The 13,532-nt window shown below is 38.6% G+C and overlaps 1 protein-coding gene across 1 annotated transcript in view; it reads left to right on the top strand.

Moving 5' to 3' along the window:
* STK32B (serine/threonine kinase 32B) overlaps positions 1 to 13,532 on the top strand; it is a 155,299-nt gene that overhangs the window by 112,540 nt on the left and 29,227 nt on the right. Inside the window, exons 6-7 of the mRNA XM_041490309.1 lie at positions 900 to 989; positions 12,467 to 12,570. Coding sequence (XP_041346243.1) covers positions 900 to 989; positions 12,467 to 12,570 — 194 coding nt within the window. The remainder of the gene's footprint in view (positions 1 to 899; positions 990 to 12,466; positions 12,571 to 13,532) is intronic.

Raw genomic sequence — 13,532 nt, 5'->3', positions numbered from 1 at the left:
AACAAACCAGGATTAACAACTATTACTTCACAGTGGTGGAGCAACTGAACTTATCATAAACTATCCCAGGAAAAGAGTAAAAGAAGGTTTGGGCCATTCAGCCTCATTAGTGCAGTTTAAATCCTGTCTGGCTGGTCAGGCAGCACATTCTCAGGCTGACTTCTGCCACTTATCGTTCGTCTTGTCACCTGCTGTCAACTGAGTGATGATTTGGGATCTGCTCCTGTTATATACACATCTTCTGCTACTATGAATCTAATGTAATACTTGTTGTGTGATAAAAATAGCATTTTTCTTCTCCCCTCCCCCTTTGCCCTGAGAAGACTCAGAAAAATTCAGGCTGAAGGTAACCTGTAGTGGACGCAATTGTAGAGAGCAGTGTCACAAGTACCTGAGATGTGAGGGGTGACTGCAGCTGGAGATGAGGCAAATTTCACACCCAGCTCCACATTCTGCTTCTGCATGTTACTTCTGAGAAGACAGAGAGAATAATAGGATAATGGAATGATTCTGGCTGGAAAGGACCTTCAAGATCACCTTGTTCCAACCCTCCTGCTTATTGTGTTTGCAGGGTGCCCCAATGAAGGAAGGAATGATGACTCTGACTCCATGTTCTCAGAAGACTAATTTATTATTTCAGGATACTATATTATATTAAAGAATACTAAACTATACTATACTAAAGAATACAGAACAGATACTTACAGAATGCTAAAAAGATAATAATAAAAACTTGTGACTCTTTCCAGAGTCCCAACACATTTAATATTAAGTTTCTATTAATGTTACATATCTTTCCAATTGTGTCTCTTTAAATTATCACTTAAATGTTAGATAAAGTGAGGAATATTTGTATGATGTGCTATTTTAACTTCTGTTTTTACTTTGTGTAATTGCAGGACACGTTCATATCACTGACTTTAATGTAGCAACCATAGTGAAAGGCTCAGAAAAAGCTTCTTCTATGGCTGGCACAAAACCCTACATGGGTAAGTTTTCAATACATTTAAAAATGTAATAAAAGTCCCATACTAAGGGTGACTAATGGTATAGCAAAAGGATTTTAAGTTGTAAAAGCATAAAAAAAAGCATTTTTTAACAGTATATATGTGTGTCAGTCGTGAAAATCTTCAGAGATGGAGGATGTTTTTTGGATGTTCTTTTGTACAGGAACTTGATCTCTACACTCTGCTAGTCAGGTTCTGTTTGGTTTTGTGAATTCAAATTCAGGAGAAATTCAGCTGTGTTACTTTCTGTAAATCCCTGCATCTTGAGACAAGAATATATTATATATTTGCACTACAGGAATATATGGTATATCTGCTTAGGTGAAATGAGCAACAGAGGCATGGGATACAGAGCATTAGGAGGTCAAGGGAAAAACATGAGACAGGGAAAAAAAGATTTTTACCTTTCCACACTAATGGATCTGGTCTAGTTCACCTCAGCTCATGTAGTTGTTCCACTCCTGAAGCCTCCTCCCCACTCATCAGATCTCCACCATATCCATCAACCTCACAACAAGAAACAGTACCAAAAATTCTCTCCTTTCCTTTACGAAGGCTATTACACCATCCACCAACTTAATTTCTCTTCATTGCACCTTCCTCACCTCTTGGAAATGCAAAGATGCTGCAAAAGCCCCAGTTGCGGTCTCTACCACTCAGAAAGAGTTAGAAGAATCATCCTTGCATTTATTTGGAGCTGTAAGAAGACAGCAAAGCTTTTAGAGCTGTAAAAATCCTCTGTTTCAGATGAAAAGTGATTGGTAAGGATTCTCTGTCACACAGTTTGGATACCAAAGCTTCAACAAACCAAAATTGTGTGACAGATATGGCCAGACATTCATTGGTACTGCTTTCCTCTTTCAGTTTATACCTTTTATTTTGTGAGAAATTCCACTTCAGTGAAATCTACAAGGACTTTTCAGTTACAGTGACTGCTGATTGTAAGGCTGTATCAAGGCTTTCCATGTGGCTTCTCCTGAGAAGTTTGGACTATGAGACAAATAGAAAAACAACAGAACTGGGGAGGTTGGCTCCATGGTTGATGGCCAGCTTCTATTGCAGGAATTCAAACCACGATTTAACCTTGGTGTAACAAGACAAAGTAACCTTCAATCATGGTACCTGCTGAGTACCAGAACCAAGGAAACTCAGCAGTTTCTGTAAGACATGCCTTATGCTATGCTGGTTTTCTCAATGATGACAGTATGAGATGTGATGAAAGCTGTTTCTCCCTCTTGAAGTTTTATAAAGTCTTACTTTCATGTGGAGCCTGTTATGTTTAATCAGATATGAGGGGACTCTCCAGCCTTTCCCCTAGCAGAGGCACTTAGAGGATTTCTCACTTCTTGCTATGGCAAATGTGAGGAAATAAACAGAAAAACTTTATCTCTAAAGCCTCCATTCCTCTTTGAAATCTGATTGAAATAGGCTGAGAAATTGCTAGGGAGTGATTTGTTCACATGCAGCATGACCAAATAAAAATGGTTTCCAGGAAAAAACTGAGTGAATTGATATTGTGTTGTAAAAATGCCCTAGCTGTTCTGATTAAGATGCCTATCTTGTAATGCTAAGCATGGTGTGAATCAGCTCCTGCAGCCTTTGCTTAATCTCACTTCACATTAGCCTTTTAGCCCCAAACTCTTTGCTTAATCCCACTTCACATTAGCCCCAAATATTTCAGCCTGAAGCATTCCCTGCCTATTTCCCTACTTATTAAAAGTTTATGCAGAATGCACTGTACCTGAGCCTGAATGTTTCTCTAGAAACCCTATCAGTTTCCATGTCCTCTCCTAACCAGCCAATTAATTCAGACAAGTGAAATACCCATTGGACATAGGAACAAAGACAGGGACAGCAGTACATGTGCAAAGAACAAGGCCAACAGCCTGGCAAGGCAGGACACTTCCAGCTGCTTCTGCAGCTCTTCCTCTCAAAGCCAGTGACCTGAAATGCTGAAATGAGATCAACTTCTTAGAGTTTGGGGATCTCCAAATTTGTGTTGTGCTTTCAGGTGGCTGGGACTGTGGAAGGCAATGTGTGCCCTCTGCTGATTTGGGAAACCTGTGTGCCACCTGTGCCTGATTTTACCTTCACAAATTCACTGCTCAAACCTTTTACAATACCTGTGGCTGAGGGTGTTATCAAGGCTTTGTTGTAGGAATAGCTCTTTGTAAACTCATATGATTTCAGGCTGTCATTCTGCCCTGGCAAGCAATGCAGAATGTCCTTTGAGACCAGGCTGGCTTTTGGCAGGCACAGCTGTGCCAGCAAATGACCAGAAGCCCTCTGGAGGATCCCTCCATTGTGCCTGGGGATGTGGAGCAGGAGAGCCAGGGCAGGGCAGGACACGGTCCCTGGCACATGGACTGCTCTGTTCAGCTGTGACTCCTCCTGCCTGCAGAAGGATTTTACTTTGGCCTCCTGTGAGAAAGGGAAGTGTGTGTTTGCCTGGCTGGAAGCACTTCTGTAAGACCTTGATACTTTCAACACGGTTTCATCTTTACGATGAAACATATGGGAGGGTTAAAAAAAAGGACATTTCTTAAATTTCTCTCTTGTGAACAAGGCTGCAAGAAATCTCTGTATGTCTCAAATATGCTCTGTGCTGGGCACCCATCTGCAGTGCTGGCCCTCTACCCTGCAACAGAGTGCTCAGCTACAAACCCAAAAGTTAAACAGTAAAACACATCTAGAAAGCATGACAGGTGTCACCTTTCTTTTATTCCTCACTTTGCCAAATTTATGTGTGTTTGAGTCCTGTAGCATATGCTTTTTCCTTACTGAAATATTTTGGAATGATCAATTTCTATAGATCTGTGTATTATTTCTGGCTGTTGCAAAACCTTTCAGTTCACAATTTATACTTTGGGGGGTTTGAGGTTTGTTGTTGTTTGGGGTTTTTTAAATGTGAGTTTTTTTTGTGTGGTTTTGTTGCTATTGTTGCTTATTTTTGTTTTGGTTTGTATGTCTCAAATATGCTCTGTGCTGGGCACCCATCTGCAGTGCTGGCCCTCTACTCTGCAACAGAGTGCTCAGCTACAAACCCAAAAGTTAAACAGTAAAACACATCTAGAAAGCATGACAGGTGTCACCTTTCTTTTATTCCTCACTTTGCCAAATTTATGTGTGTTTGAGTCCTGTAGCATATGCTTTTTCCTTACTGAAATATTTTGGAATGATCAATTTCTATAGATCTGTGTATTATTTCTGGCTGTTGCAAAACCTTTCAGTTCACAATTTATACTTTGGGGGGTTTAAGGTTTGTTGTTGTTTGGGGATTTTTTTATGTGAGTTTTTTTTTTTTTTTGTGTGGTTTTGTTGCTATTGTTGCTTATTTTTGTTTTGGTTTTTGGGAGCTTTTGAGTTTAGTGGTAGGAGGGTTTGGGGGGGACTAGGTAGAGCTTTTGATGTTTTTTCAGCCAGGGACTAAAGATATTCAAATGATGCACTGTGACTTTACCTGAAATCAAACCAATAAAATATATTTTACTATACAAATACTCCTGACAAAAATCCAAAGTCAATAAAATCAGTCATAAATTATGTGAAAGGTTTCAGCTACCTCATTCCTATCTCACAGGCTTGTTATCTCAGGTTTTCACAGCTCCTTTCATAGGCTGCTGTCATGGTGAAGAATGACTGTGTGCCTGAGATTACCAGAGTATTGTGGATTTACACTGGTCCACTGAACTTCTAAAATGTATGAGTCATCCATATTTATTAATTAATACTCTGTGGGTGTACAATTGAACTCAGAGGAAAGCCAGTGGATATCCTGGTATAAACCTTTCACATACAAAAATTATCCTATAGAGCTAAATTTGTTTCTCAGATGCTTAAAATATAGCAGGAAAAATTCTGAGTTGAGTTTTCAAAAGTCATCATTCTTGGGTCTTTCTTGCACTCATATTAAACTGTGCTCTGAAATTAAATACTGTTTTGCAGCTCATTGCATTTTGAATGCAGTTAAGGCAGTGTTTAGGTTTTAAAAAATCCTGCCTTTATCCTACAGGGGGTTTGACTGCCTGTCTGCAGAGTTTCTCTGGTCATGTCATCACTTGACCTTTTGATCCCAGGGAAATCTCATGATGTCATCATGACAAGGGAGGCTTCTCTTTGTTCTGACAAGAAAGAACTCAGAGTGGCTGTGTGAGACTCCAAGGTGCTGAAATAAATATTCCCTACACTGATGGGATTTTCAGCTGGTGCTAGGAGCTACATGGCTGAGGGGACTGAACACTGAGCTGTGAGCAGGCATTCAGGTTTTGGTTCCACTCTGACACTAATGAGTAGGAACACAAGCAGCTGAGGAACCTCAGGAGCTCAGGAAAGAAGTTATTACCTCCAGCTGCTCTTCACCTCTTTGTGCTCTCTGACCTGCTACCATCCTTTAAGATCTTCCAGCAAAACTACTAATACAATCATTTCTGTGACTATTTCAGTTAACAAATACCCCACTCTGAGTTCAAGAGGTAGTTTTGGTTTGGGCTTTTTTTTTTTTTTTAATTTGTTTGTTTGTTTATTTATTGCCTGCCTAAAAGGGCCTGGTGTGCTGTGGAGCTCTGCAGGCAGATCCAAGGGGAGCAGAGGTGGAGCAGAGGTGACAAACAGGTCCCAGCAGGGCCCTTCTGCCCCCTGGATAACTCCTGGGTTTTGGTCAGGCCAACCCCCCAGGTTTTTGCATGCACAAACTGGTGCAAAGATATTTTCTAAGCTGCTGGGAGTTTGTGATGCAGGAGCATGGAACAATCCTTCTGGTGTGTCAGGTACAGTCTGTCCTGAAAATCCATTACACAGACCCGCTAATTTCAGTACTGGGCAGAACAGCTGCTGTCTATACACTGGAACAATCTTCCAAACACCAAATGGATATTTTTGGACAAGATCCCTTCTAAAAATTGCTAGAAAAACTGGCCCTGCAGCCACTGTGAGCTTTTGTATGGAGTAACAAAGGTGCTTGTGTACAATTTCATGTTCAGTAATGGGAGACTGTGACGTGCTCGTTGCTGCTGGGCTTTCTTTCAGCAGGGGTAGCAACTCGAGGTTGTTTCTCTGAGGCTGATCCAGATGCTCAGCCACCAAGGGCTTCTCTGTGCAAGGTCAAGAAGTGAGTTCTGTTCAGTGGTTGAGTAAAGCACAGGGTTGTATGAGGATAGCAGGCTGAATAAGGGCAGGAGAGGTTATATAGCCAGATGGAAAACTAATAAGGCATTCTAAATGTCATGTCTGTTTTCAGGTAATGGTATCTAAATTATTTACTTTGATTGAATAATTGCATTAAGTATGAGTATTAAAACTATTGAGGTGTATAATGTGAATAATGGTGCAAAATCAGTTACATGGCTGTAACAAGTAAAAACCTCATGCTAGAAAATTGCCATCCCAGCATGCCCAAGCTTCAAGCAGCATTTTGCCTTATAAAATAGACGTTAGCAGCTGGCTAGTCTAAAGCTCTGAGTCAGAAGTCTGACCATTATAATTTAGACCTTTTTAGCACATAAGAAAGTAAACACCAGGAGCTAAATTGATAGTTTACCAAATCCACATTTCTATTCAGGGAAAGAGAAGTTGTTTTCTTCCATTTTGCTCTTGAAACAGCTTCTGCTCTGGATAGAAGATCACTGGTTATTATTGTAGTTTGATTTCTGGTTTTTATTTAAATCATGATCCAGAAAAATTACTGACCCCTGAATATAATTCTCAGGGGAAAGTGAAAATTACATTATCATCACAGTGCTGAGAAAGCAATTAATGTTTCACTGAAACATCTCAATTCAAGGTTCTTGGAATATTATTCCAAAAATCAGGTCCATTTGTTATTCAGCTCAATCTGTCATGCCTTAAGCCTGATTCAGCAAGGTGAAACTGTAAATGTGTTCTATACATCATCATTCACAAGTTTGTTAAGTGCAAACACCCAATCTTTTAACAGCTTGTCCTGTGCCAGTCAATCAAAATATTGCTTATGCTGTGTGTATTGTATATATGGATATATATCAATTAATACAACAATATTTTCCCCAAGATCGGGGACTAAGATGTGGAAGGAGAGTGATACCTGGCAGTGGGATATTATGCTGAATCTCAGTTAATGACTCTGGAATGTATTTTCTAATCTGAAATCTCAAGCATGGCAGTAAGACCCACACCTCTGAAGTCTGTTTTGCTGCAATGACTGCAGCTGTGTGTGCTGCTTTGCAACCCCTCCAGTAAACCACAAACCTCTGGTTCCCCTCACTGACAGGGAGGGTCTCTGCTGAGATGCAAATAGATATCTGTATGCAAATAGAGAGCTGTAGCTAGACAACTGGTTGAGCAGTATCAGGGATTTCATTCTTAAGAAATGTTTTGGACATATCCACCTGAACTGGATCAGTTAAAAAAACAAAAAACAAAACAAAACAAAAAAAAAAAAGGGAAAAAAAAAAAACCAAAAAAAACCCAAAAACCCCCCCAAAAAACAAACAAACAAACAAACAAAAAACAAAAACAAAAACAAAAAAAGCCAAAAACAAAACAAAAAAAAACCAAAACACATGGGGTTTTTTTTGTTTGTTTGTCTGTTTCATTTTCAGTTTCTCATATCAATAACACTGGCACAGGGCATTGTGCAGGAACTGATAACCAGATGTCATTGGCAACATTTAGGTTTTCATTGACAGTCAGGTCCTTACAGTAATCCATCTTGCAAGACTGACTTGAAAGTTATGGCTTAAATAGACTGGTTTGTTAGCTTGTAGATGCTCCATCAGAAATAACAGCAGCTTTTCTTTTTGCCAACCAAGAGATAGACCTCAAATTGATCATTCTATCATGGACAGCATTTTCAAACTCACCTTTGAGTACCAAATTAAAAGTAGTCTGAATTTCAGAGACCCAGACCACTTACAATTTATGAAGGTCTGATACTAATGAATACTGAGCAGATTCTCAGAAACCCTACTTAAAACACTTTATTCTTTGTATAAAATGGACTTTTACTATAGGCAAAAACAGTGAAAATTTGGTTTAGCATTATTTGCATTCACATTGATATTCTCTTGTATTTCAAGCTCATGAATCATATTGTTAGTTACTAATATATTTTGACAAATAAAGGTAGATAATTACCAACCAGCTACATAAAATTTTCTTTTTTATAACTTTATTTTTGTTACAAATCTTTAGGAAAATATGCAATATGAGATGCATCATCTATGTAATTCACATTGCAGATCATATGACTGGTATGAAAATTCCAGTGGATAGTTATATACATGAATGGATTTGTCAGTAATTACTCCCTTTTGCACAAACCTACAGAACAAGAGTAAGGATATCCTACTATGCCATTGCTTCTGAGATGGATGCAGACCCACTAGATTTGCTTTCACATTCAATTTATTCGTAGGTTGTCCTCTAGTATGGTTTCATTTTAGACAGAAATAACCATTTATTTACTTCCTACAGTCTGCAGTAGTATGGCATTATTAAAAAGATACAGTGCAAAACCATCAAAAGATACATATCTGAAGAGAATTTATTTTACTTAGTTAGAAAAAAGTATTGACTGAAAATTTTTATTGGGGACAACCAAGAAATGCGCTGAAGCACACAATACAGTACAAATGTGGATTCATTTGTATGACTTTTCAAGAAAGCAAAGCAGGTGAACAACAAAATAATGAAAGTATATTATTAATAGAAAAATATAGATTCAGCAAAGAAACAGTAGAATGACTCTTAGCTTGGCTAGTTACCAAAGTAGTATGTGAAATTACTCATTATAATATAAGACAAAGAGACATTCCTGATTTTATTTGCTCTGTTAAAATTAGTATAGATGTCCCATCTTAGAAAGGCATTGATATTTAAAGGGTGTTTCTTTGTCATTTTCAAAAAGTTGCATGAAAGGTGCCAGATCACACTTTGCAAAGCAGGAAAAGCAAAAATCCAAAAAGACCACATTGCTTCTGAGTTCCAGACTTTAAAGTTCCTGGTACTTTGGGTGACAGGTTGTCCAGGTGTCTGAGCACCTGGGCAGAGGTGAAGAGCCAATGCAGTTCATGATGACTGCCCAAGGCAGAAGCTGTAAATATCCATTGAGGCTTTCTGGCCTCTGTCACCGCACTGAGATGTGCTGTGAGGAGCTCTCTGCTTGAGCTTCCTGAGGATCCCAGGACTGTGAGGGGGCTCGTGATAGCAGGGCCCCAGGAGCCTCTGCTCCAGCTCTGCTCAAAGCAGGTTCCTGCTCTTGAGTCATTCCTCAGGCAGCTCTAGGAATATGCAATGCCCCCCAAAGAGATCGAGTCAGGGGGAGCTGTGAAGACCTGTGGGATCTACCAACACTTCTCTACTTTTCTTTGAATTCACTCTTGCTGCTAGACTTGCTGTTACTTGATTTATCCTCACTGTTTAAAAGTCGAGCTTCTGCCATGCAAACATCTACTGCCTTTCCCTTAAGTGCATGTGATTGTAACTACAGCTCTTGGCCAAAACAAACTGCAGAATCAAACACAATATTAAACCCATTTATTTTCCTGAAAAGCCTTTGTTCAGTGGAAACTTCTAAAGGGAAAAATATGAAACTCTTGTTCTTGCAGGTAGTCTCACTCTTGTTCACACAAACTCTTGAAGGCAGAATACTTCTGCCTGTGTAGATGAATGAGGGTAAAATATGAAGTATTCCTCTCATCCTAAATCTGTTATGGCAAGAGAGGATATGTTCACAGCAGGTGCACACAGCAGAACTGTTGCCTTTGCTCCAAGCTGGCAAATGCAAATCTGATCATCCTTTGGAAGAATCTACCCAGAGCAGGCTGCAGGATGGCTGTCCAAGCTGATCCTGGGATCAAGTTCAAATTTTAAAAGATTACAGATATTTTAGTAACAGTGTTAAAGAAAATCAATGCAGGATTTAATCTTTCAGAGTTTTTATTTGCTTTTATCCTAACCAATTTGCACTCTGAATTGGTTCTCCAGACATAGCTATTTCTTACAGCAAAACCTAGTATTATATCCTATGTTTCATAGCTGTAGTTCTTCAGAGCTTGGTTAATTCCATGACTTGGAGGGTCTGCTGTCTTTCTGTAAGATCATGCTCTCTTTCTGAATGAGCAGGCAAACTCCAGAAGTCTGCACACAGCCTGGAACCCTGCGTTGGCACCTAATGTCTCAATTCAAAAAGACTTTTAGACACATTAAGCACAAGCTTAGTGTGAAATGGGTATTCAACAGCCTTGTCAAACTAGAGTAAGGTCTTTTGGCTTCAACTTGGTTGAGATTTCACCCTGAGAAAAAACGTGTATATAGGACGCTGCAAATCGTATTGTACCCTCTGCCCGTCCCCCCACCATGGGAAGAAAGTGTTTAAACCATTTCACTGGAGCTGATGGAATGCAGAGAGGCGTTCCAGCTGGACTGAAAATAATGCTGTTAAAGTGGGCCAAAGGGGGCTTTAAAAATGGGTACCTTAGCTGCTCATATTCTGTCCTCAGAATGCCATCGGCTGAAGGTGAGAAAACAGCTGGAAAACTCCAGGGCAAAATAAAGCTTTTTCTACTGATCTGCTTAATGTAGGATGAGTTGACCTTGAGGATTTTAGAACAATAAAATAGAATAAAAGTCAATAGGCCAGTCAGTAAATTAGCAAAACAGTTGCACCATTCTGGCAACGTCATAGGTTACATCAATAAAGTACTTTCACCTCTATCTCACAGAAATCAGATAGCGATCTGCCTCGTTATTAAAAAGTTAAAACTATAAAAGAAATAGTGAAACCAGCATTATACCTGCATAGTTCAGTAAAAATGCCAAAAGGCTATTTTCTGTAATGAGATGTTGTACATCATCTAGGCACAGTGGGCAAAAACCATAACGAATTGGGCTAAGTCAAGCAAACATTCACTACACGGTTCCTGTGGTGATATTCAAAATGTAAGTTTGGTGCCTGATGTGCAATTTATGTTCATTGATCCACTAAAGTAATAAAAAGAATACTGCTTATGCTCTCACCACCTGATAGACTGCACACCTGTAAGATGTACCTACACACCAGCAGCACACAAATAAGAGTTAAAATACACGTGAAGATATAGCATGCCAAGGGAAGCTATGTCATCTGGAGGTGAGAAAGAGTTAACTCAGTGTAACGACTCTTATGGCATTGTTGATTTATGTCATAGTGGGTCACAGCACAAGTTTTCCTCTGCCAGAGATCCACTGGTCACCTATTCTCCAAACACAGGTATTCCAGAAAAAAATGTTCATTTAGGTGCCTGCAGATCTCATACCAAACATGTTTAGACATGGTCCTGCTGGTCAAAGAGTATAAGACCACTTTCATACATTCACTGTTTTTATTCTACAGATTAGAGTCTTGCCATAACTAATGAATGGATGCTGAAATCTTCTATTATATTTGGCTCTTGAAGACTTTCTGAAGTCAGGTCTGGAGTTGTAAATTATTAGGAATAATGCCTTCCCATTTGTTAAAGATGCTTCTCTAAATGCCATAAATAGTCAGATCCCAAACTGCCAGTCAGAAGTGTGACCAGACTGCATCGCTCACTGCAGTGTGCACATCACACAGTGAGGCCATGGTAATAAGTGGTAATGTAGTGCATTAGACTCACTCAGTATCATGGTCAGAAGAGGCTCAAATGATAATTGTAATCTAGCATGATGTTACAGGTAGGGACAGTACTATTTAGAAAATCTCCTGTGAAAATGTTGTTTTAAAAAAAGTGTACTGAGATTCTGCTGTTAAATCATTAGAAAAACACGACCAACTTCTCATTTAATTTAATTTCATTTCATATCCCCTCTTATTTATATCTGGTTTTCTGAAGAAATTACAGTAACATTATTTAGTACAGGTTAAGTGGATCCTTGTTTTTAAAATACATTTTCTTTTTATCCACAGAAGTTACTTTTATGGAAGTCATTACTTCATTTACAGAGTTTTCCTCCAGTTGTGACAGTTTCTCACATCATACAATCAGTGTCAGGATTTCTATTTAAGTATCATTTTCCTATGTTGAATACCTTTAAAACCTGTCTGATTAGTTCTATCCAAATGTAGAATAAGAGTGAGATTTACCATATTCAACACCCTCATCAATCACGAAGAATCACCTCACTTGCAGATATTTCTCCCATAAAATGTTTACATTACCCTAAATGTTCTAAGTCACACTTTAGACCAAGATTTCCCCTCCTATTACTTGTTTTTATTCACATAACTTAAATGAACCAAGTAAGAATTAACATATGAAATTACTGACTTTTGAAATACCCTGCTTGGCAAAGGTTCCTTGTTACCAATAAAAAAGGCACTGAAACTACACCCTGAAAATGCTGTTTCTAAATCTATTTAATTCCAGTTTGTTGAGTCCTTATTCATTTTTCAGCTCTGAAATAACACCCATAGTCTAACCTTAATGAAATGCTTTTTTGTTCCATTTGATTTACAATTTTAGCTCCAGAAGTGTTCCAGGCTTTTATGGATGGAGGTCCAGGATACTCGTACCCAGTAGACTGGTGGTCTCTAGGAATTACAGCCTATGAATTACTGAGGGGTTGGGTAAGAATGATGGAGTTTGTTGTTATCTAACAAAAATCTCAAGTTTGTAGTGCCCCTGAGTGCACTCTTCAGGATAAAATTTGAGTGTACAAGGCCCAGGTCAGGAATGCCATCCTGGCTCTTCCCCAGCTGAAAACACTCTTGGGAAAGTTTCACCCCGTACTCAAATCCATTATGGAAACTTGCCTCAGTTTGGCTAAGAAATGGCCTCATACTTAACAGCTTCTTTATAATGCTGAATTGCAAACAATGGTATGTTTTTTAAAATAGAAGTTGAGTTACTTCACATTCTATTTTCTCTTTAATTCTCTTGGCTAATACCATAAGAGATCTAATGTGATATCCTAGGATGCTTGGCCCAACTGCAGAAAATGCTTATCTGCCAGTGCATTTGTTTCTTAACTAATCAATTGTGTGAATAAGCTTAATGAAAAATCTTCCTGAGCATGGTAGAATATCACAGGAGATAATGGAAAATTCTTTTCTGTTTTGCTTCAAAGGATTTCAGTCAGTTGCTTAAATATTTAGTATTCTCCACAGAAAACAGTAATTTAGATACTATTTCAGGATGATGTAGCTAAAGCAGCTGTTTAGGGTTTTTTAAATTATTTTTCATGTCTGTTTTGGAAAGTGGATTTTATTGCATTGCAGTATGTTTTTTTATATTATGACAATAACACAGTTTGGCTACCTTGTCTTGCCAGACAATCCATCCCACAAAGATCTCACAATTTCACATAGGATAACAGATAAAGGAAAATAGAAATAAGAAAGAATTATTATTCTTACTTTTAAATGGAAATTTTCATTTCAGAGTGTTTGCGTATTGTTACTGCAGAAGCTACTTTTTTCAAAGGCCTAAAATTTGGCCAATCTATTTTGTATTTCCATAGGAATAACAAAAGTCATGCTCCTGAGACAAATATCTCTCCCATGCAAAGACTGTTTCATCTCTCAAAATA

This window comes from Pyrgilauda ruficollis, unplaced genomic scaffold, assembly GCF_017590135.1.
Source record: "Pyrgilauda ruficollis isolate IOZ18807 unplaced genomic scaffold, ASM1759013v1 scaffold1, whole genome shotgun sequence".
NCBI classification, from domain to species: domain Eukaryota; kingdom Metazoa; phylum Chordata; class Aves; order Passeriformes; family Passeridae; genus Pyrgilauda; species Pyrgilauda ruficollis.
This window is presented reverse-complemented; position numbering and strand designations above follow the sequence as displayed.